The sequence below is a fragment of the Delphinus delphis genome, chromosome 15 (assembly GCF_949987515.2).
Source record: "Delphinus delphis chromosome 15, mDelDel1.2, whole genome shotgun sequence".
Lineage (NCBI taxonomy): Eukaryota > Metazoa > Chordata > Mammalia > Artiodactyla > Delphinidae > Delphinus > Delphinus delphis.
The window spans coordinates 35,740,928-35,759,272 of record NC_082697.1 but is presented as its reverse complement, the minus strand read 5'-3'; the positions used below and the strand labels follow the sequence as shown (position 1 = coordinate 35,759,272).

The window sequence follows — 18,345 nt, the reverse complement described above, 5'->3', positions numbered from 1 at the left end:
GATCAGTCTTGCTCCAGTATGGAGAAATGGTTACATGATTTAAGACTTGAGGCATGGAAATCGTTTAGAACCTTGGTAGGTGGTGGGGGGGATGGTGGCTGAACTTGGGTATTAGCAGAGAGGATAGAAAGTGAACGAAGCTGGGGGCTATTCCACAGGGTCAGAATTGACTGAGGTTGGTGAATTATTGGAATGGGGATGATAGAGAGCCAGCTGTCAGTGATGATGCCCACCTTTTGGCTTGGGCAACTGAATTGGTATTGGTTTTATTCACTGCTGAAGAAAACAAAGGATGTGGAGCAGGTTTGAGTGTAAGGAAATTCAGTTTGATGTATACTGTATGTGGCAGATTACATTTTCCAAAGATGCCTATATACTCATGTACTTCAGTGTAAGCAACACTGCTCCCAAAGCAAGATGGGGTCTGTATTTGTTCCCTCCCCTTGAATCTGGGAAGGGGCTGTGAGAACACCAATGAATGGGGTCCAGCAGAAGTGATAGTATGCAATGTACAGGTTCAGTCATAAAAATTTTGATCCAGTTTCTGCCTGGTTCTCACTTGGGAAGCTCATACTGGGAGTCCAGCCAACATATTGTGAGAAAGCCCAGGCCATGAGGAGAGGACACATGTTGTGGTCCAGCCCGGAGCCCCAGTTAGTCTCTCAGTGATGTATCATCAACCACCAGATATGAAAGTAAATTAGTCTTTGGAAAATTCCAGCTCCCAGCCTTCTAATCTTCCAGCCGAAGCCCCAGATATCATGGCGTAGAGACACGGCATCTCTGCTCTGCCCTGTCTGAATTCTTGACCCACAAAAACTATGAGAGTTTAAGAAATAATTCTTATTGCTTTAATCCACTAGGCTTTGGAGTAATGTATAACATAGCCATAACTAACTAACATATTGCATTTGGAGACATCCTCATAACTCAAATGTATATTTCTTTTTCAAAAATCAGTGTGGCCGACTCTTTTTTTAATCTGTTGTATGAAGAAACTTGCATCAAATACTCTGTCAGTTCTTGTCACATCCACTATTTGTCAAAAAACTTTTGAAAATTTTGCCTTCCTTAGCTTTGGTCAAGGAAGGAGGGGAGGAAGGGAGGATCCTGAATATGGGAGCAATGGGCAAGTTTAACGCCATTTCCGGAAGGAGGTGGTGGACTGATGGAATGATGACAACAGTGCCCTCCGACCCAAGCATTGCAGTCTCCTGATTTCCTGCACAGGCACTGATGTGCCCCATCAGGGTGGGCATTACTTCCCTAAAAATTGGTATCAATGCTGCTCCCACCTTCCTGACCATCAGAAGAAGTTTGGCCCCAACACCACGAAATAACAGCTGGGTTGTGTTAAGAAATTTTTATTGTTTCCTTTGGATTTGTGATGAAAGCACATAAAATTACAAGTGGAAGAAACATCATGCCACAAAATTGCATAGAATTATTACAAAAATGTGAATTATGCATTTTAAATAATTTGAGATAGAAGAACCAAAATATGTACATTTTAAGAGCTTCAAATACTTTGTCCTATCTTTTTTTCTTCTGAAAAGGCAAAAGTCACAATGTCCAATCCATCACAAACAATATTTATACAGTGCACAAGCACAACATTAAATTCAAAGTAATGCAAGCAATGGCCCTTTCTTTCAAAATTATTTAATGATAGCTTATCTATCATAGGAGTATTAATTAATGTATGGTGATATTGAAATGGTAAAATGAACTGTTAAAAACCAAAAACACACGGCATGTCATTAGAACTTTGAAAATTCTCAGTACATGGCCCAAACCATGCTATTCTCAGTAGTGTAAGGGTATCATAGGGGCATAGTCTAATTTAATACACAGATCTACTCTCTATTATAGGAAAAACCACAGTACAGAATTTCACACATTCAACAAAGAACAAGGCAAATACAGAAAGGCACAAAACTGCACATCATATAGACCCTTTTTCTTTATCTTAGTCTATTTCAAGTAATATTAATATTATTAAATGATAGTATCACTGTAGTAACTTCAATGATGCAAGATGGACAGTGTTACACGCTACCCCCACAACTGCAAAAAGTGTCATTGTACAGATATAAAAATGTGATTACAGGAAATGGCCAAATACAAACATATTGCAGAATGACTAGAGTCACTAAGGTAATGAAATCCAACTACCAAAACAGTTTTGTGTAAGTCAAGGTTATTCAACTTTAGTCTATCTCTGGACTAAAATGTGATACAATTTTCTGTAATAATCACCATTGCATTTGGTTATTAATGCTATTATTAGTTCATTCTTCTGCAATTTTAGCCAGTCTGTAATTTTGTTTATAAAAATGCAGCATTCTATTTTGACCATTCTTGCTTCCTTATGATTAATGCCTTTCTTTCAAGGTGCAAAAGTAGAATGATTTACAAAAGAGTTCTCATTCAGTGGAAGTTAAGTTTTATTAAGTGTCTAATTAACACCCTAAATCCTTTAGATCAAAATATAGTCATCTCCAAAGGGGATGGGATTTTTTTTCCCCTTGTGTCTCCCTAGATGTGTTTTTTAATCAAACACTACTTCCTAATGTTTGAACTAAGCCCTCATTTTGATTAAAACTTAATTGTGATCCCTAGTTATTGCTTAAAGTTAAATAGAATAATTTCCATAAAAATATTAAATTCTTAAAACACAATTTTCAGGACACAACTAGTTTTTGTGTTTTAAAATGTTTTACTAAGCTACAATCAGACAGGTTTAAAGTAAAATAAAACTGCACATCTTGCTTCAGGTCAGGGCTTTAACTTCAATGTTCTTTGTGTTACTCTCTAAGTTATATTTTCCTCTATATAATTATTCTCTCTTACTTAAGACCTTTCAATAATGTTTTAAATCAGTTTCACCATAATATAATTTGTTTCTCCTATGCCACTTAACATAGGAACTCAACAAAAAGACAGTTAAGTGAATTAAATGTACATAGTAAATATATAATGAAAGATTTTTTTAATGTGAGAAATAAATTGAAATCTGTCAGATTTAAAAATTATGGAAGATACTAATACATTTCCATATTGCTGTCCTATACATTTTTGTATATTCTGACCATTAAAACAAGCTTAAAATACTTAAAATCCAGTTTTTGATCATACAAAATATACATCAAAGTCATATTTTAAGTTCTCAATCTACCTCAACTTGCATCAAAGCCTCCATCAATTGTTTCTTAGAATTTTAATGTAATTTAATATCCACATAATGTAGATATTTGACCATTTTCTTCTCTGTCATTGAATTGGTTTTACGTCTTGTGGAAGAGATCTGGATTATTGCCAATTAAGAAACTCATATTCACACTCATATGAATGTGTGTGTGTGTATGTGTATGTGGTGTATATGTATGTACTTATATGGCTGAGTGCATACATATATACATGTAGATAACATATACCATTTATATGTGGGTCTGTGTAGTCTCTAGATAAATATTTAATCTTTATCTCTATATTAAAAATAAATGAACCATAAAGAAAGTCAGACAGCAAAATAACTGCTGGAACCTATTCACTCTGATTGAATCTCTGCTCATCATACATTGGCTCAACTATTTTTATTCAATTAAAAAGATCTTTGTAGTTGTTTAATGATTTTAGGCCAATAACCAATGAATACCCAGACTTTGAGTGCAAATAGTCGACTCAGATAGCACACTGCCTGGAAGTGTGTGGCCAACTTGCTCACACAGCCAAATGTACAAGTCATGTTGCCAAGTCTGGGGATGGCTTTACTGGACAAGGACACAATCAAGGCAGAAAACCAGCTTATTTGAGTCACTGTGATATCCAATAAAGCCATGTCAGCAACAAATACACTGATGCCTCTATGATAAATAAATTAGCAAATTGCAAGCCGCCAGTGCTTGCAAAGCAAAGGATGAAACAATTTAATATGCATGTTAACTCGAAGATATGGTAGTTGAGGGGCAGTTAGGAAAAAAATGCTCAAAGTTGGCTGTTCAATAGTGTTAAATAGTGCTATGCATTTCTCAACTATTTCTATTACTTTGACATACTTTACACCAGAGCTTCAACTAAAAACATGAGCTTGCTTTTCTTCAAAGAAGACGCTGTCCTTCATTAAATGTTCCGTGGAGCCTGGAAGCTGTCTGCTTTGAATTTACTACTGGAAAGAAAACCAAAATCCCACCACATACATGCACTCTTCACTAGCAGACCTGCAGTAGTTTCCACATAACACATGGAGCCTGGGTATGGGGAAGCTGAATGGATCCTTCTGGAACTCTCCCTCCAGTGTGGATTTTAATCTAAGGGATGCTTCTCAGGAAGATGCTCCTGGGCAGTGATCTTTGTAAGAGAGAGTCCGATGGAGCTGGAGTGGCCATGCGTGTTCTGAAGGCCAGGAAGAAACAATCACAGGGGAGTATCAAATTCTTTTCCTGGGTTTTCTCCTTCCAGCTTCTCACTGGAAGGAGGCTTGTGGTTCAGTTTTCCAGGGTCTGAGGTCAGCAGGGGAGGGACAGAGCTGTGATTGCTGTCTTCACTGATCTTCCCTTTCATGGCTTCCTGCACGAATTCCAAAATCTCCAGGGGCAGCCTTTTGAACTTGTCTTGGTACTCCTGCTCTAGCTCCACCTGCAGCTGGGAGACAGCAAGAAAGAGGATGATTTTATGTCATTTGGGTTTCTATAACCACCCATGTAGAAACTCCTTGAAAGAGATGTACAAAGAGGGGAGGGACCAATTAATTTTAATATCATGACGTGAAACTGAGGTTCGTTGGACATGTCATTTGTTCACAGCTAAAAGTCACCAATAGCTGAGGGTATCAAGGTCAGCCATGAATCAGGCTGGGAGAGCCACAAAGTCAATTGGAGTGGACAGACGGTCAAGGCGTGGGCTTTATGAAGTGCAGCCTCATCCAGAGGCTGTTTCTAACCCAGAGCTAAATGCATTTTACAAACTGAGCATACTCATATAGCCAACCTGAACATCTATCTTCACTTCTTTTATCACCTGTTTATTCTGATTCCTTTTTTCTTTCAAATTTTTATTTGCTTCATAAACCGTTTTACCTACCTTTTAAAACTGCCTTCAAATTTATCTGTTTAATGCTCTGGAGAATTTTCAGACTTTTAAAAGTCACAGAACCCTTTCTTCAAATGCAGGCTTATGCTGGCCTCAGCCATAAAACAAGTAAAAGCTGGGCATCTGGTAGAAGTGGGGTGAGGGGCGGTGGGTGCTACCTGCTAGGACGCTCTGCTGCTCAGAGCCCAGATGAAACCCAGGATTTTGAATAAAATTTTCTCTGTTTATTGAATGATAAGCAGGGAGCTTAATCTTAGATATGGCGTGAGAGACTAAATGCTTTTCCTAAACGCCCAAGATCTTGCATTTCTCAGCAGCTCCCGGGTGATGCCGATGTGGCTGTGGCTGGTCTACTTTGGACACACTGACAATCTTCCTGTCCTGGTTCTACTCTGAGCTCCCAATTCTACTTTTGGTCTCAATCCTGGCTGTATGTCTTCTATCTGCAGCTTCAATGCAGTCTGACCCCTGACCACCTGGGATGAAGACAGTCCTCGGGTCATCTGCCCTGCGGTGTCCGGACCCCCCTTTCTTCAGTGCCAGCAGCTTGAGAACATCTCCTTTAGTTCAATTCCTTTTTGTTCTCGCTTCTATGTCAGAGAAGTTTTGCCAAAATTAGTACAGATCAGTAATCCCTTATTATTATGTATTAAGTATTATGTATTAACTTTGCCAAACTTAATAGAGATCAGTAATCCCTTATCTGCAATTCTAAAATCTCCAAAATTCTGAAATTGAGAAGTTTTTTATAAATTTGTAACAAAATCATTGACTTTGATATAATGCTATTTATAATCCTTATTTAATCCCACTTCTTGTGAATGTCCATACATGGTACTGTAGACATATTAATTTGTTTGATTATGAGGGTGACCTGGGCCCCCTTGGGATATAATGCTTATGGTATATGCATCATATTCCTTTTCTAAAATCAGAAAAATTATGAATTCTGAAAACCAAGAGGCCCCAAGAGTCTCGAATAATGGATTGTGGATCTGTTTGAATGAGCTTTTTTTTTTTTCCACATCAAAAAGTGCCTGATAAAAATGGCTTGGCCTGAGTATTGAAAGTCCCCTATTCCCCCCAAATATCAAATATTGGGTATTTATGAATATGTTGTCCTGGCATGTGAATTCCAATAAACCAAGAAGGAAACACTCTATGAGAGGGATACCCACAGGGCCTGAGGTTCACATTGCCATGATGTGGTAAAGGCACCTTCACACACAGCTCCACCCTCAGCACTGGGGACAACCCTCCGGAGCATCAGATGTAAGAAGGCAATGGCCAGTTTCTCCCCAGGTGGGGCTTTTGCCCCACCTGACACACTCTGGCATAAGTGAAATCTCAGCCTGGTGTCTGACAGCTTCCATTTACCACCATTCAGACCTCGTCATGAATTTGTCTCAATTTTAGTTCAGCAACACATGCAGTTAAAGTTTCGTTTCCAAAAAATGTAGGGAAAGGGAGAAAAGCATGGGGCCCTATGTTTAAGAAACAGCAGATTTCATTTAGGTTAGACTGGGGGAATTTCAGTATAGATCTATTGCACCTGACCTAGACACCGATTTCTCTTAGGTCATTGGTGGACAAGACCCTATGGTGCTTGATAGGCTGTTTCCTTTTTTAACTTATGAAAAAAATAAAAAGAAAATATGAAATGTGAGAAAATGCCAAATAAACACTTAAACTAACATTTTCTGGTAATTTTTAATAATCTAATTTTAATAATTATGATTCTGCACCCAGTTCAGATATGGGGGTATTTTTCCCCACACCGCCAAGCAATTCTCTGTGACACCAGCTGGGTGTCCTACAATTGAATTAGATTCTGACACTATATATACCTGGAGATAGCGTCAGATCCCCCAGGTTAAGGGCTCAGTCCTACAAGACTGCCCCACACCCCTCCCCCAACTTTAGAGGCCAATTGCAAGTCCAGGTTGTCACCTGTGCTTCTGCCTGACTGGCTATAGTTTGGAGGCTCCCATGATCCCCTCACTTAGATTAGATTGGTAGAGTCGCTCACAGAACTCAGAGAAACATTTTCTTACTAGATCATTGGTTTCTTAGCATTAATTAATTAATTAATTAATTATTTTGGCTGTGTTGGGTCTTTGTTTCTGTGCGAGGGCTTTCTCTAGTTGCGCCAAGCAGGGGCCACTCTTCATCGCGGTGAGCAGGCCTCTTACTGTCGCGGCCTCTCTTGTTGCAGAGCATAGGCTCCAGACGCGCAGGCTCAGTAGTTGTGGCTCACAGGCCCAGTTGCTCCGCAGCATGTGGGATCTTCCCAGACCATGGCTTGAACCTGTGTCCCCTGCATTGGCAGGCAGATTCTCAACCACTGCGCCTCATTGGTTTATTATAAAAGGACACAACTCAGGAACAGCCAGATGTACAGGACAAGGTATGGGGAAAGGGCACAGAGCTTCCATGCCCTCTCCAGGTGGACCCCTCTCCCCAATCTCCATGTGTTCACCAATGTGGAAGATCTCTGAACCCTGTCCTTTTGGGGTTTTGTGTAGGCTTTCTATGTAGTCATGACTGATGTAACTCGTTGGCCACTGGCCAGTGAACTCAATTTGCAGCCCCTGCCCTCTCCCAGGAGGAAGTCAGGAGGATGGACGTTAAAGTTTCAACCCTCCAATCATTAGCTTGGTTCCCCTGACAACCAGCCCCATCCTTAGGTGCTTCCCCAAAGTCACCTCATTAACATAACAAAAGACATCGTTATTGGTCTTAACACTTAGGAAATTCAAGGGTTTCAGGAGCTCTGTGCCAGGAACTGGGATGAAGACCAAATGTATATTCCTTATTATAAATCACAATATCACAATAATAATAATAATCTTATTTTATATTTTTTCATTTAAAAATTGACCCAGTTGTGGCTAAATTATAACTTTGGTAGATTCTTCCTTTTATCATGGATTAGTAGTAGATTTTATTATACTCTAAACTATTTTAATAAATTAATATGATTAATTTATAAACTAAATTAAATGTATATTAAATGCCATATATTTCACTCTTTAAAAAAAAGTCTTTATTAATGAATGAATTACAAATGTGCATTTACTTGAATTTCAACTTAGAGCTTTTCTCTTTATATTTTTCCTCTTATAAATGGAATACCTGTTTATTACAAGAAAATATGAATAGTATGCAGGGCAAGATCTGGCTCTGTTTCTAAAAAGCTCCATCTATTAGGAGTCTAGAGCCCAACTAAGATCAGCTATGCTCAGCCCAGATCAGCTGAACTCTGAAAGTCGTGAACTAAATAAATATTTATTATTGTCAGAGAAGTTTTGTGTTTTATGCAGTATTATTGTAGCATTTCCCCCATGACTCCCATAATTTCTCTCAGAAATGTTCATGAAATTCTGTGGTGTGGGCGTCACCAAAATCTGAGGATGCTCAAGTCCCTTATATGAAATGGTGCATATAACATATGAGCATCCTCCCATTAAATCACCTCTAGATTACTTATAACACTTAATACAATGTCAGTGCTATGTAAATCGTTGTAAATTCAATGTAAATGTTAAGTAAATAGTTGCTGGCATGTAGTAAATTCAAGTGTTGCTTTCTGTAACTTTCTGAAATTTTTTTCAAAGATTTTCAATCTGAGGTTGGTTGAATCCATAGATATGGAACCCATGGATATGGAGGGCTGACTGTATACTAAAACATAAGGCAATAATTATGCTACTTGCTAAGCCACTTCATCCCAGCTAACATGTGCATTCTAGAACTTGAAAGTTTTGTGTTAGAGCTGGAGTGCTCTCTCCTTATAGATGCCTGCTATTAAGGCCTAGTGAAATCAAGTGCCCCTAAAACAGAGTTCCCCTGCCAAGTTTATGACTAACCTCTCTATCCAAAACTTTATTCCCTTTCTTATCCCACCCTGGTTCCCCTTAGGATTGAGGAGTATCAAAGAAAAGGGGAGATTGAAACTGAGCAGAACCCTGCGGGACCCTCCTGGGTACAAAAGCTCCTCCATGTCCCCTGTTTCTTGTTTGAAGAAAAAGGCTTTTAGTCTCCTAGGCCTTCCCTGAGTTTCAAAGAGCAGGCACAAGCAGTTACTAATTAGGGAAGTGAAGGAACGCAGAAACAAAGGAAAAGCAGTTAAGCAAGAAAAGTAATGACAGCTCAAACAATAGTCAGTGATAAAACAGAGCCCTAGTTTCTCCTCAAGAGATATACATAACAGTGTGACACATATCTCTGAGTTTTTCTACAGAAAGTAAGATCCCCCCACCCAGGTGGAGGATGGTGACTACATGCTGACCACAAGCACATAGGCCCCAAACTGGTTGGAACCAGAAGGCTGATGATTAAGATTCTGACACACCACCCTTTTACCTCAGCACCAACAAATCAGAAGAAAGTCATGCACCCTACAGCCCTCACCTCAAATGTTGCCTTTAAAAACCCTTCCCTGAAAGCCATTGGGAACTTCGGGTCTTTTGAGCATGAGCTGCTCATTCTCCTTGCTTGGCGCCCTGCAAATAAATGCTGTACTTTCCTTCACTACAACCCAGTGTCAGTAGATTGGCTTTGATGTGCAGCGAATGAGTGGGTCCAAGTTGGGTTTAGTAACACTAGGAATTTTCTATTTTTAGTTTGGTGCTTTCTGTAGGAAGATTCAGCAGAGGACTATCATAGCTGGGAATAAAATGAATGTGAAAGAGAAAAACAATTTTGATTCTACCAAAATGATTAATCATGGTCCAGAGACACCTTGTCAAACTGAAAGTTGCTATTGTACTTAAACTACCAAAAGATGGTTGAAATCTTTGAAGAAGACCTGTGCTCTGGGCTAAGGAAGCTAAGAGACTTGAGTGAATACATACTCTGCACATTATTAACCATTATTTTTTAAATAAGGAAACTGAAGCCTACCACCCAGGTGGTTTAGTGCAGAAGCAAGATCTGAACACCAAACTCTTGCCTCCTAATCCAGGCTCCAACCCCACCATTCCAGGCCAACCCCTTTCCTCTGTAAAAACAGGATTTGTGAAGATCTTAATAACCTGATATTCTGTGTGTTGATAGAAGAATAACAAATAACTTCAGTGTATTTTCCTTATGTGTCTAGGGTATTAAAGTTGCTGTCACAAATAACTGGGAAGTGTCTGTTAATGAAAAGTGATGCTGAGGAGGGGTTCCATGGCATAGGGTCTTACTGACATGCCCTCTTAATAATAGACTACAGGCATACTTCGGAGATACTGTAGTTTCAGTTCCAGACCACCGCAATAAACCGAATAGCAATAATGAAAGTTACATGAATTTTTTGTTTCCCAGTGCATATAAAAGTTTATACAATACTATAGTCTACTAAATGTGCAATAGCATTATGTCTAAAAAAACAATGTATATAACTTAATTAAAAATGTTTTATTGCTAAAAATACTAGCAATTATCTGAGCCTTCAGTGAGTTGTAAATCTCTTTGCTGGTGGAGGGTTTGAAATATTATGAGAATTAACAAAATGTGACATAGAAACAAGAAGTGAGCAAATGCTGTTGGAAAAATGGTACTGATAGACTTTCTTGACATGGGGCTGTCACAAACTCTCAATTTGTTAAAAAAGAAAAAAAAAGCGATATCTGCAAAGTGCAATAAAGTGAAGTGCAGTAAAACAAGGTACGCCTATTCAGGCTCTTGGAAAACAAAAGGGGCTCTAATCCAGCTGCAGTTAACCTGGTCTATTTTTAAGCCTTCACTGGACTTTTCTGTTTGTCTCTGTCATGCTTGGAAGACACTGGCTTTTCACTCCCTCTATGTAATTCTTCAGTTTAGGACCTGTTTATTTGGTCAGCTGGCTGTTTTCCTGTTTGCCATTAAGTGCAGTCTAATTTAATCAGACTATTTCTGTAAAGAGTTGGATACTCCAAGAAAGGATAAGCAAACGGAAAATTGGAATTTAAAAAATCCAGTTTAAAGGAAAAAGAAAGATCTCTTGGGATAGAACCAATCTAGTAAATATTGGTAGTAAATTGCAATGAAATATAGAACCACAAAAATAATGATGGTAATACAATGAAAGTAGTAATTGCAATTTACTGTGTGTTTACTGTATGGTATGCACTGTTCTTAAGACTTTTCATGCATGAATCAATTTAATACAGGAATATTAATTTCAAAATCTCTAAATTCAAATACCCATGGGGACCAAGAAACAACATAAATCTGTGAATTAGGTTTGGTATAAGGCAATAGAGGAGTACCAACACCTGTGGCTAACTGGAATTGTATTTCATGTTTAAAACACTCAAATTCAAAAATGTTAACAAGTACCAAGAGTAAATAAAAAGCTCAGTTTAGTCTTCAGTTTGTGGCTCCTGATTTAGCTGCTCCATCAGAAGCAAGGACATGACAGAAAAGCGTGATTTATGTCCACTGGATGGAGGCTAAGAAGGCATTACCAGAAGAATCCCATTCTCTCAACCACAGAAACCCTAAAAGAATCAATAAAAAGCCTCAAGTCAGTGGAAATAAAAGCCATGCAAGGGCTAATTATTTTTAGATGAAGTGTGTATTTTTTCGCCATCAAGTGGAATACCATCAGCAGGGAAGAACTGAACTTACATTATGATTTCAGTTCCTATGCTGAGTCACATTAGAAACAAATGTTTATAGTGCGGGTGGTGCTGCAATCATCTCAGAGAAGTGGGAGTCCCAGGGAAACATCCTCTTAGGAAAGTCTTGGGCTGGGAGCCCTTCAGACCTGCCAGAGTGACCTCCCAAGACTTATTCTCAAGGAGGTCCTGCCCTGATTGGGCCTCCCTTCAGATCAGTGTCCTCACCTGCACGCACCTGTCTTAACTCCTTTTAATTCTTAATTACCCACACTTGAGCCCCAGCCAGAACTGCTCTCCCTCTTGATTTAAAGCCTGTGCATTTAAAAAGCAAGAGACAGGCTGTGTTGTGTCCTAGAATGAACTCAGCCACATCCCTAGAGAATGCTCTTCTCCCAATCACCTAAAATTAGTTTGGGTTTTTCTTTTTCTTTTTGTAAATGTGTATTTCAAGAGTGGTTAGCCATACTCGGGTTTTATCAGGACAATTGATTTTGATGTTTAGGGAGTGAGTATTTTCTAATTAGATGGTCACTCCTTCTAAACATGATGTTTACGTCTTCTGCTTAAATTACTGTGGTTTTAGGTTGACCGTTCACAACTCAACCTGAGGGGAAATTAGACATTTGATCTCTTGGCCTTGGAGGGGTTTGGAGCAGTCTGGTTTTCACTCCTGAATTCTCCATCTCAGGTCAAGTTGGCAAGTATAATGAATTTTCTCAGAGCCAGAAAACTGAAATGGGGCCAGGTAGAAAGGTAAATGAGAGACTGGGGCCAGGCGAGAACTGTGGGATTGCAGAGGGTGGTCCTCGGGTCCTTGGTTACAAAGAGGAGCCGCCCAAAATTGCCAACTAGATTGCTGCCACATACCTGCCCAAGGTTGCTGCATCTGATTTTTCAAAGGAAGCTAGCAATATGGATTTTCATGTTAAATCTTCTGGTTTATCAGTTTTAGCACCTAAATTAGAAATTAAAAAAAAAAAAAAGCTACCTTGCAGGTCAATTTGCAACTTCCAGAGTGTCTGGGTAATATATTCTATAGGTATGTCTTTGGACGTGATAGGCAACTACCCAGAAGTCTGCCGAGTCCTCCCAGCTCAGGGATTGGCTGCCATCCTCTGCTGCATGAATGGAGACATAACCACATCGCGCTGGTGTTCTGAATCTGTGGCAAGGCGCCCCTTGCTGGGAAGAAAAAGACACTTATACCTGGAATAAGCTTTTGGCCCTATTCTAGGCAGCTCCTCTGGAAGGGACTTGCTAAATAATTTGAGATGTCTATTTTCCTATTTCCTCCTTTATCAAAATTTGGTGATGTGACTGTTAAACCCACAGGGTTTGGAATGGGGAATCTGATTAACCCAATTACAAGGTGTTTTATAGAAATGCTCTTTTTTAAGTCTTCAAGGCCAAATCCTTTCTCTGATGGATCTCTTTTTTTCATGAGGTCTTCAGAGGTGATTTGGAACATAAAGTGGTTACTCTGCTGACTTATTTTTGGGGTCTTAAATGAGTGGCAGTCAATTCAGAGTAATTCTAGGTATAGCAGATTTGAATTCCATTGTCTTGGTCTACATGGCAAAATATGACAAGTTATCCCCCGAATTTACATTCACCCTTTCATAGTGTCTGCTATGCCTGGATGGCAGCTGCCTAGACAAGAACAATGTTTACAAGCCCCCTCACTATCTTTGCACCCAGGGGGGGCACTTGACCAGTTCTTGCCAATGAAATGTCAGGGCCAGCTTGTTAAAAGGCATATGGGGGCATCTTTACTGTCTCTTTCCCTTTTCCAGCTAAGTCCTAGAGGATGATGGAGCCACATTATGAAAAGAATATGGTTTTCTAAATTACCATGTGGAAGCATGTTGTCTACCAACCAGAAACACCCACAATGGGCTGTTATATGAAAAAAGAAATAGAATTATATTGTATTTTGGTGCTGTTTGTTACAGCAGCCAGTGTTATGCTAACCAATACATTCTCACATATATAATTTGTGTTGCATGATTTATGTTAAGGTTAAGGGAATATGTGTAGTTATGACAAGTGTTTCTCCAATTTATGATTCATCTTTATTAGGCAATTTTATGCCATAAAGATGGTCTCTTAAGGTTGCTTGGGGCATATTTGGTTTATTTATTCTGGATTTAAAGTAAAATTAGAGAATAATCCTAACAATAAATCTTGAGTACTTTATAGCTATTTTATAGCTATAAGAAAGAGCTAGTGTTATGAATCCCAGGGGCATTATAATTTTCCATCAATCTTTATTTCTCTTCTACAAGAAAAGTGTTGGGTGAAAAAAATCTCCATTTTCTTCCATTGTTATCACTGGATTAAAATGTATTGGGTTGGCCAAAAAGCTCGTTCAGGTTTTCCATACACCTTATGGAAAAACTCAAAAAAACAAAAGAGCTTTTTGGTCAACACAATATATAGTTTATGGCTATCATGAAGCTATTCTTATAAGGACAGAAATGGAAGACTTCAATTAAGTAATATTGCAAATCAATTTTAAGACATTATTCCTTTTCCTTCTGCTTCGAGAACAAAGCTGAACTAGTCAGCTAAATCTTAATTTCTGCTTCCAACTTGCCATCATCTGACCATCTCCTGGTGTGGATAACCCCAAGGCTGCTTCTAAAAACCTGGGTGACTTCTTCAAATCACCCAATCTAAGGGACTGAAAGCCCTTCTAATGGGTCATAGGCAACCTTACTTACACAGGGATAAATGACTTTAGGAAAAGCTACTGGTGACAGAAAAGTCTAGTAGGTTCTACCAAACCTGTTCTAGTTCTCAGGTGACTTTGTTGGCCAGAAAGCCATCCTAATCCCAAATTAGGGAACATGTCCCAATACTTGCAGTACTGGGCTGGATGGCAAATGCCATCGATTCATGGTTCATTCTCTACATTTACTCACTTTTTTGCCTTTACTCCCTCATGAATTCTTTGACTTATTCATTCATTTATCCAAAATTTACTGAGTGCCCTTCTGTGTACCTGGCACTGTGACTAATGCTAGACATAGAGACATGAATGAGACACAGCCCTGGTTTCAAGACCAGTGGGAGATATGAAACATAAAATAATAATGTGATATACTGAGATAAATACCATGATAAAGTGATAAGCAATATACAGCAGTAGCACAGAGGAGGAAGTGATCATCTCTCCTTGGTATCCTAGAGTAGGAATTACCTAAGACCAGAAGTACTGGACATCATTAAATTCCTGTCCCCTTGCACACTTGTTCACGTGACTGCCACTTAAATTTATCAAAGGCTCACCCATATCATTTCCCTCTTACTCTCTGTGGCACATCCAATTACATTCCAAAATAACTGAAAAAGTAACAATATAAGAACTCCAAATTATCTTTTTAAAACATGACTATTTTGTCTAATTGTAGGCTAAGTAAAATAAAACACTGTAAAAGTTGGAAATACCCCAGAGATCAGTGACCAAACAATAATAAAAACATTATTAAATGCATAATTTTTCATAGTGTTAAATGAAATCCCACTCAGAAAACCTATCAATCTAATCCTTACCTATGAATGACCATCTTTCTATGCATGTCAGTCAAATAAATATTATAGAATTTTCAACTGTGGATAGAAGATTCCAACCTTGACTTCTTCGAGGTGGAAAAAGCTTCCTCTACTTAACACTTCCAGTTATTTGGAAAGTGTATTTCAAGGCTTCCTAAAATTTCCTTTCTCTAAAATGTATAGTATCCTTTTGGTAATAATGGTAAAACAAAAATGATTAGGCCTGGGGCAAGTGAAGTGGGTGAAGTTACATAGAGCATCAACATCACCTGGGATCTTATTAGAAATGCAAGTTATCAGGCCCAGTGATCTGTGTATTAGTAAACCCTCTGGCTGATTCTGATACATCCCAAAGTTTGAGAACTACTGATTTAGAACTTAAGGTAGCTTTGCAGGAGAGTCTTATATATGTGGATTCTTGGGAACCATTTGTATACTTAGTGATTAAGTCTTGCCAAAAAAGTAGCGTCAGATTTGGAAAGTATTTTGTAAACCTAAACACATTTGAATATTGTCAAGGTACATATATCAGATGGAAAGTACTGGATTCAATGACATTGAAGTCTGGATTATTGAGGCTGTAGCATTATAATCTTGGGTGGCGGGGAGGCTTCTCGTTCAATTCAGAAGTAACTATAGCAGTGATAGTCATTGTCCAGCCTAGAGCCCTTTGGACTAACCATTATAATGTAGACTGTCCTATTTCCAACTGCCTGCTTTCTCTAGTAGAGAGCACAGCTGCCTGGAAGTGCAGCCCAGTAGTTGGCATAAGCATATACTCTAGCTCCCTTACCCTTTAGATGGAATAACTCTAAGGTGCATCTTCTACATAGTCTCCCAATAGGGTTGAGCACCGGTTGCCCATGGTTGTAACTTGCTTGATAACAAACACACTTTTTACTGCTGCCTTCCCTTTCCTGCCTCCCTTCACTACCCTCTACTAGTTTCCTGGGATCACTTCTCAGAATCACTGCGTGTATTCAAATCCTCGTCCGAGGGTTTGCCTCTGGGGGCATGCAAACTAAGACATTCACTTAGTTTTTGAATTTATTAGCTGGCATACATTAGGTGTAAAAATTACAGGGATTTACTTATAGTTTTGGGATTGATGTGCCCTAACGTATAATGCAGTTTGATATTATTTGACTTGCTTATAAATTACTTGAGCTGAAGATCTACCATAAATTGTCCAGTGCCTAGATTTAAGTTGAAAAACAATCATTCCTTTCTGAATCTACACAGATCTATTTGGCCTTGAAGCACATTAAATTCAAGCAGCAATCCAAGTAAATGTGAACTTGGATATCTTTTGGTCTCTGCTATATAGACTGTAACCTCAGTGGTCATATATAATGTAGCACGAATCTAAAACTGCTGTGAAATTATTTCTGTGGAGAAGAGACATTAATGTACAGGATAAAAGATAGGCTGTGTCTGAAATGTGCCCAGCAGAGTGACGATGTGTGTTTATTTCCTTCTTCATTCAGCAGCATATGGAACAGAGGGATAAACTCAAATGCCAATTGGTTTTGGTGGTTTTGTTACATAACATTTCAAGTGAGAGAAAGGCTGTCAAGAAAAATTATGCTGAACATTGAGATGAATAAATAATGTATGATGTACTGAGCATATTCAGAAACAGTCTATCCCATCAAAAGAAGATCAAATGTATTTTGCAAGAGGAAATATGTTACTGCACTGAATTTAGTAGCAGAAATATAATGCCTTTAAGAAAATGGCCCTTGCATTAAATAATTGAGTAACAATTCCAGAGATATCATGCATGTTTAAAGGAAAAGCTTTCTGCTTTAAAATAAATATCTGTTAAAATGTTTATTTTCAATGTTTTTCTAATAAATCAAGTTGATACTTTTTTCTCTTTAACCTGCCTTCTAACTAAATGCTCTGTCTCAAAGAAAATGACCCACCTCACCAAGTAATAAATTATCCTTTGTTTATATTTCAAACAAACATAGTAAGTGCATAATTCTTTACTAAGAGTCCCTGTGCCTTGATCACATATCATTAATACAAACATACAAACTAAACTTCTTTGCTTTATGCAAGTATGTTAGCAGTTCAGACTTGGGAGCCAAATGCAATCAATATTTTCAAGGAGAAATGCCACTAATCAAGACATGGAACCTGATTTAAAATACGGTCTTTTGGATTAAAATATAATCAGAAATAGAATTGATGATTTGGCTTTCTTTCACCTTTACTCAGCCATACATTTCTATTCACTCTTTTTTTAAAATGTATTTTATATTGGAGTATATTTGATTAACAATGTTGTGTTAGTTTCAGGTATACAGCAAAGTGATTCAGTTATACATATATGTATTCTTTTTCAAATTCTCTTCCCATTTAGGTTATTACAGAATATTAAGCAGAGTACCCTGTGCTATACAGTAGGTCCTTGCTGGCTATCTATTTTAAATACAGCTGTGTGTACATGTCAATCCCAAACTCCCAATCTATCCCTCCCCCCATTCACTTTCTTATCCTACTCCCCTAAAATATTTATTTTTATATCTAATATTTACTTAATAAATCTGTAACCAACTTCTTTGGAAAACATGTAACAGAATAAAATTGCAAATGCGTCTGTCATGGCCACCATGATGGTATGGACTCTTCTGAGAAAGTTATGTCTACTATGAGGTCAAAATGATGAGTTGAAAGCCAAGCAACTGGTTGGAGTTATTTAGTGTCTCATTGAACTTGAAAACTAATGAATGGTTATTCTATTAGTATAGGAATTCTTCCTGTGAGTTCTCTTAAGACACCAGGAAAATTATGTTCAAGAAACAAATGGGAGCACACTGATAATATACTAATTTCTCGAAGATAACATGCTTAAGATGCTTTTCCTGCTTTACCCACTTAAGTCCCTGTGGAGGTGTATGAATTGCTACAGTTAATCACTGAATTGACTAATGAATATTTTTTGAGCACTTACTAATGTAAATGGCTGGCTCTGTGGTAGTTGGCTTGAGGAATCCTGAATGGTGTTTAACAGTTGTCTCTTAAGGGTTAAAAACTTAAAATATAATTGGTGAGCCAAGGTAAAGTTACACAATAAACTGAGCTAGTCATACAACATGAA

At 38.3% G+C, this 18,345-nt stretch overlaps 1 protein-coding gene across 2 annotated transcripts in view; it reads right to left on the bottom strand.

The window, feature by feature from the left end:
- Window positions 1-1,353: 1,353 nt before the first annotated feature.
- The window catches only part of PLCB1 (phospholipase C beta 1), a 682,368-nt gene continuing 665,376 nt past the window's right edge, over window positions 1,354-18,345 (bottom strand). The window contains exon 32 of one of the 2 annotated variants that reach the window (XM_060031224.1): window positions 1,354-4,644. In XM_060031224.1, the coding sequence (XP_059887207.1) occupies window positions 4,417-4,644 (228 nt within the window). In that variant the 3' untranslated portion in view covers window positions 1,354-4,416. The remainder of the gene's footprint in view (window positions 4,645-18,345) is intronic. The other variant, XM_060031225.1, reaches the window with a different exon arrangement.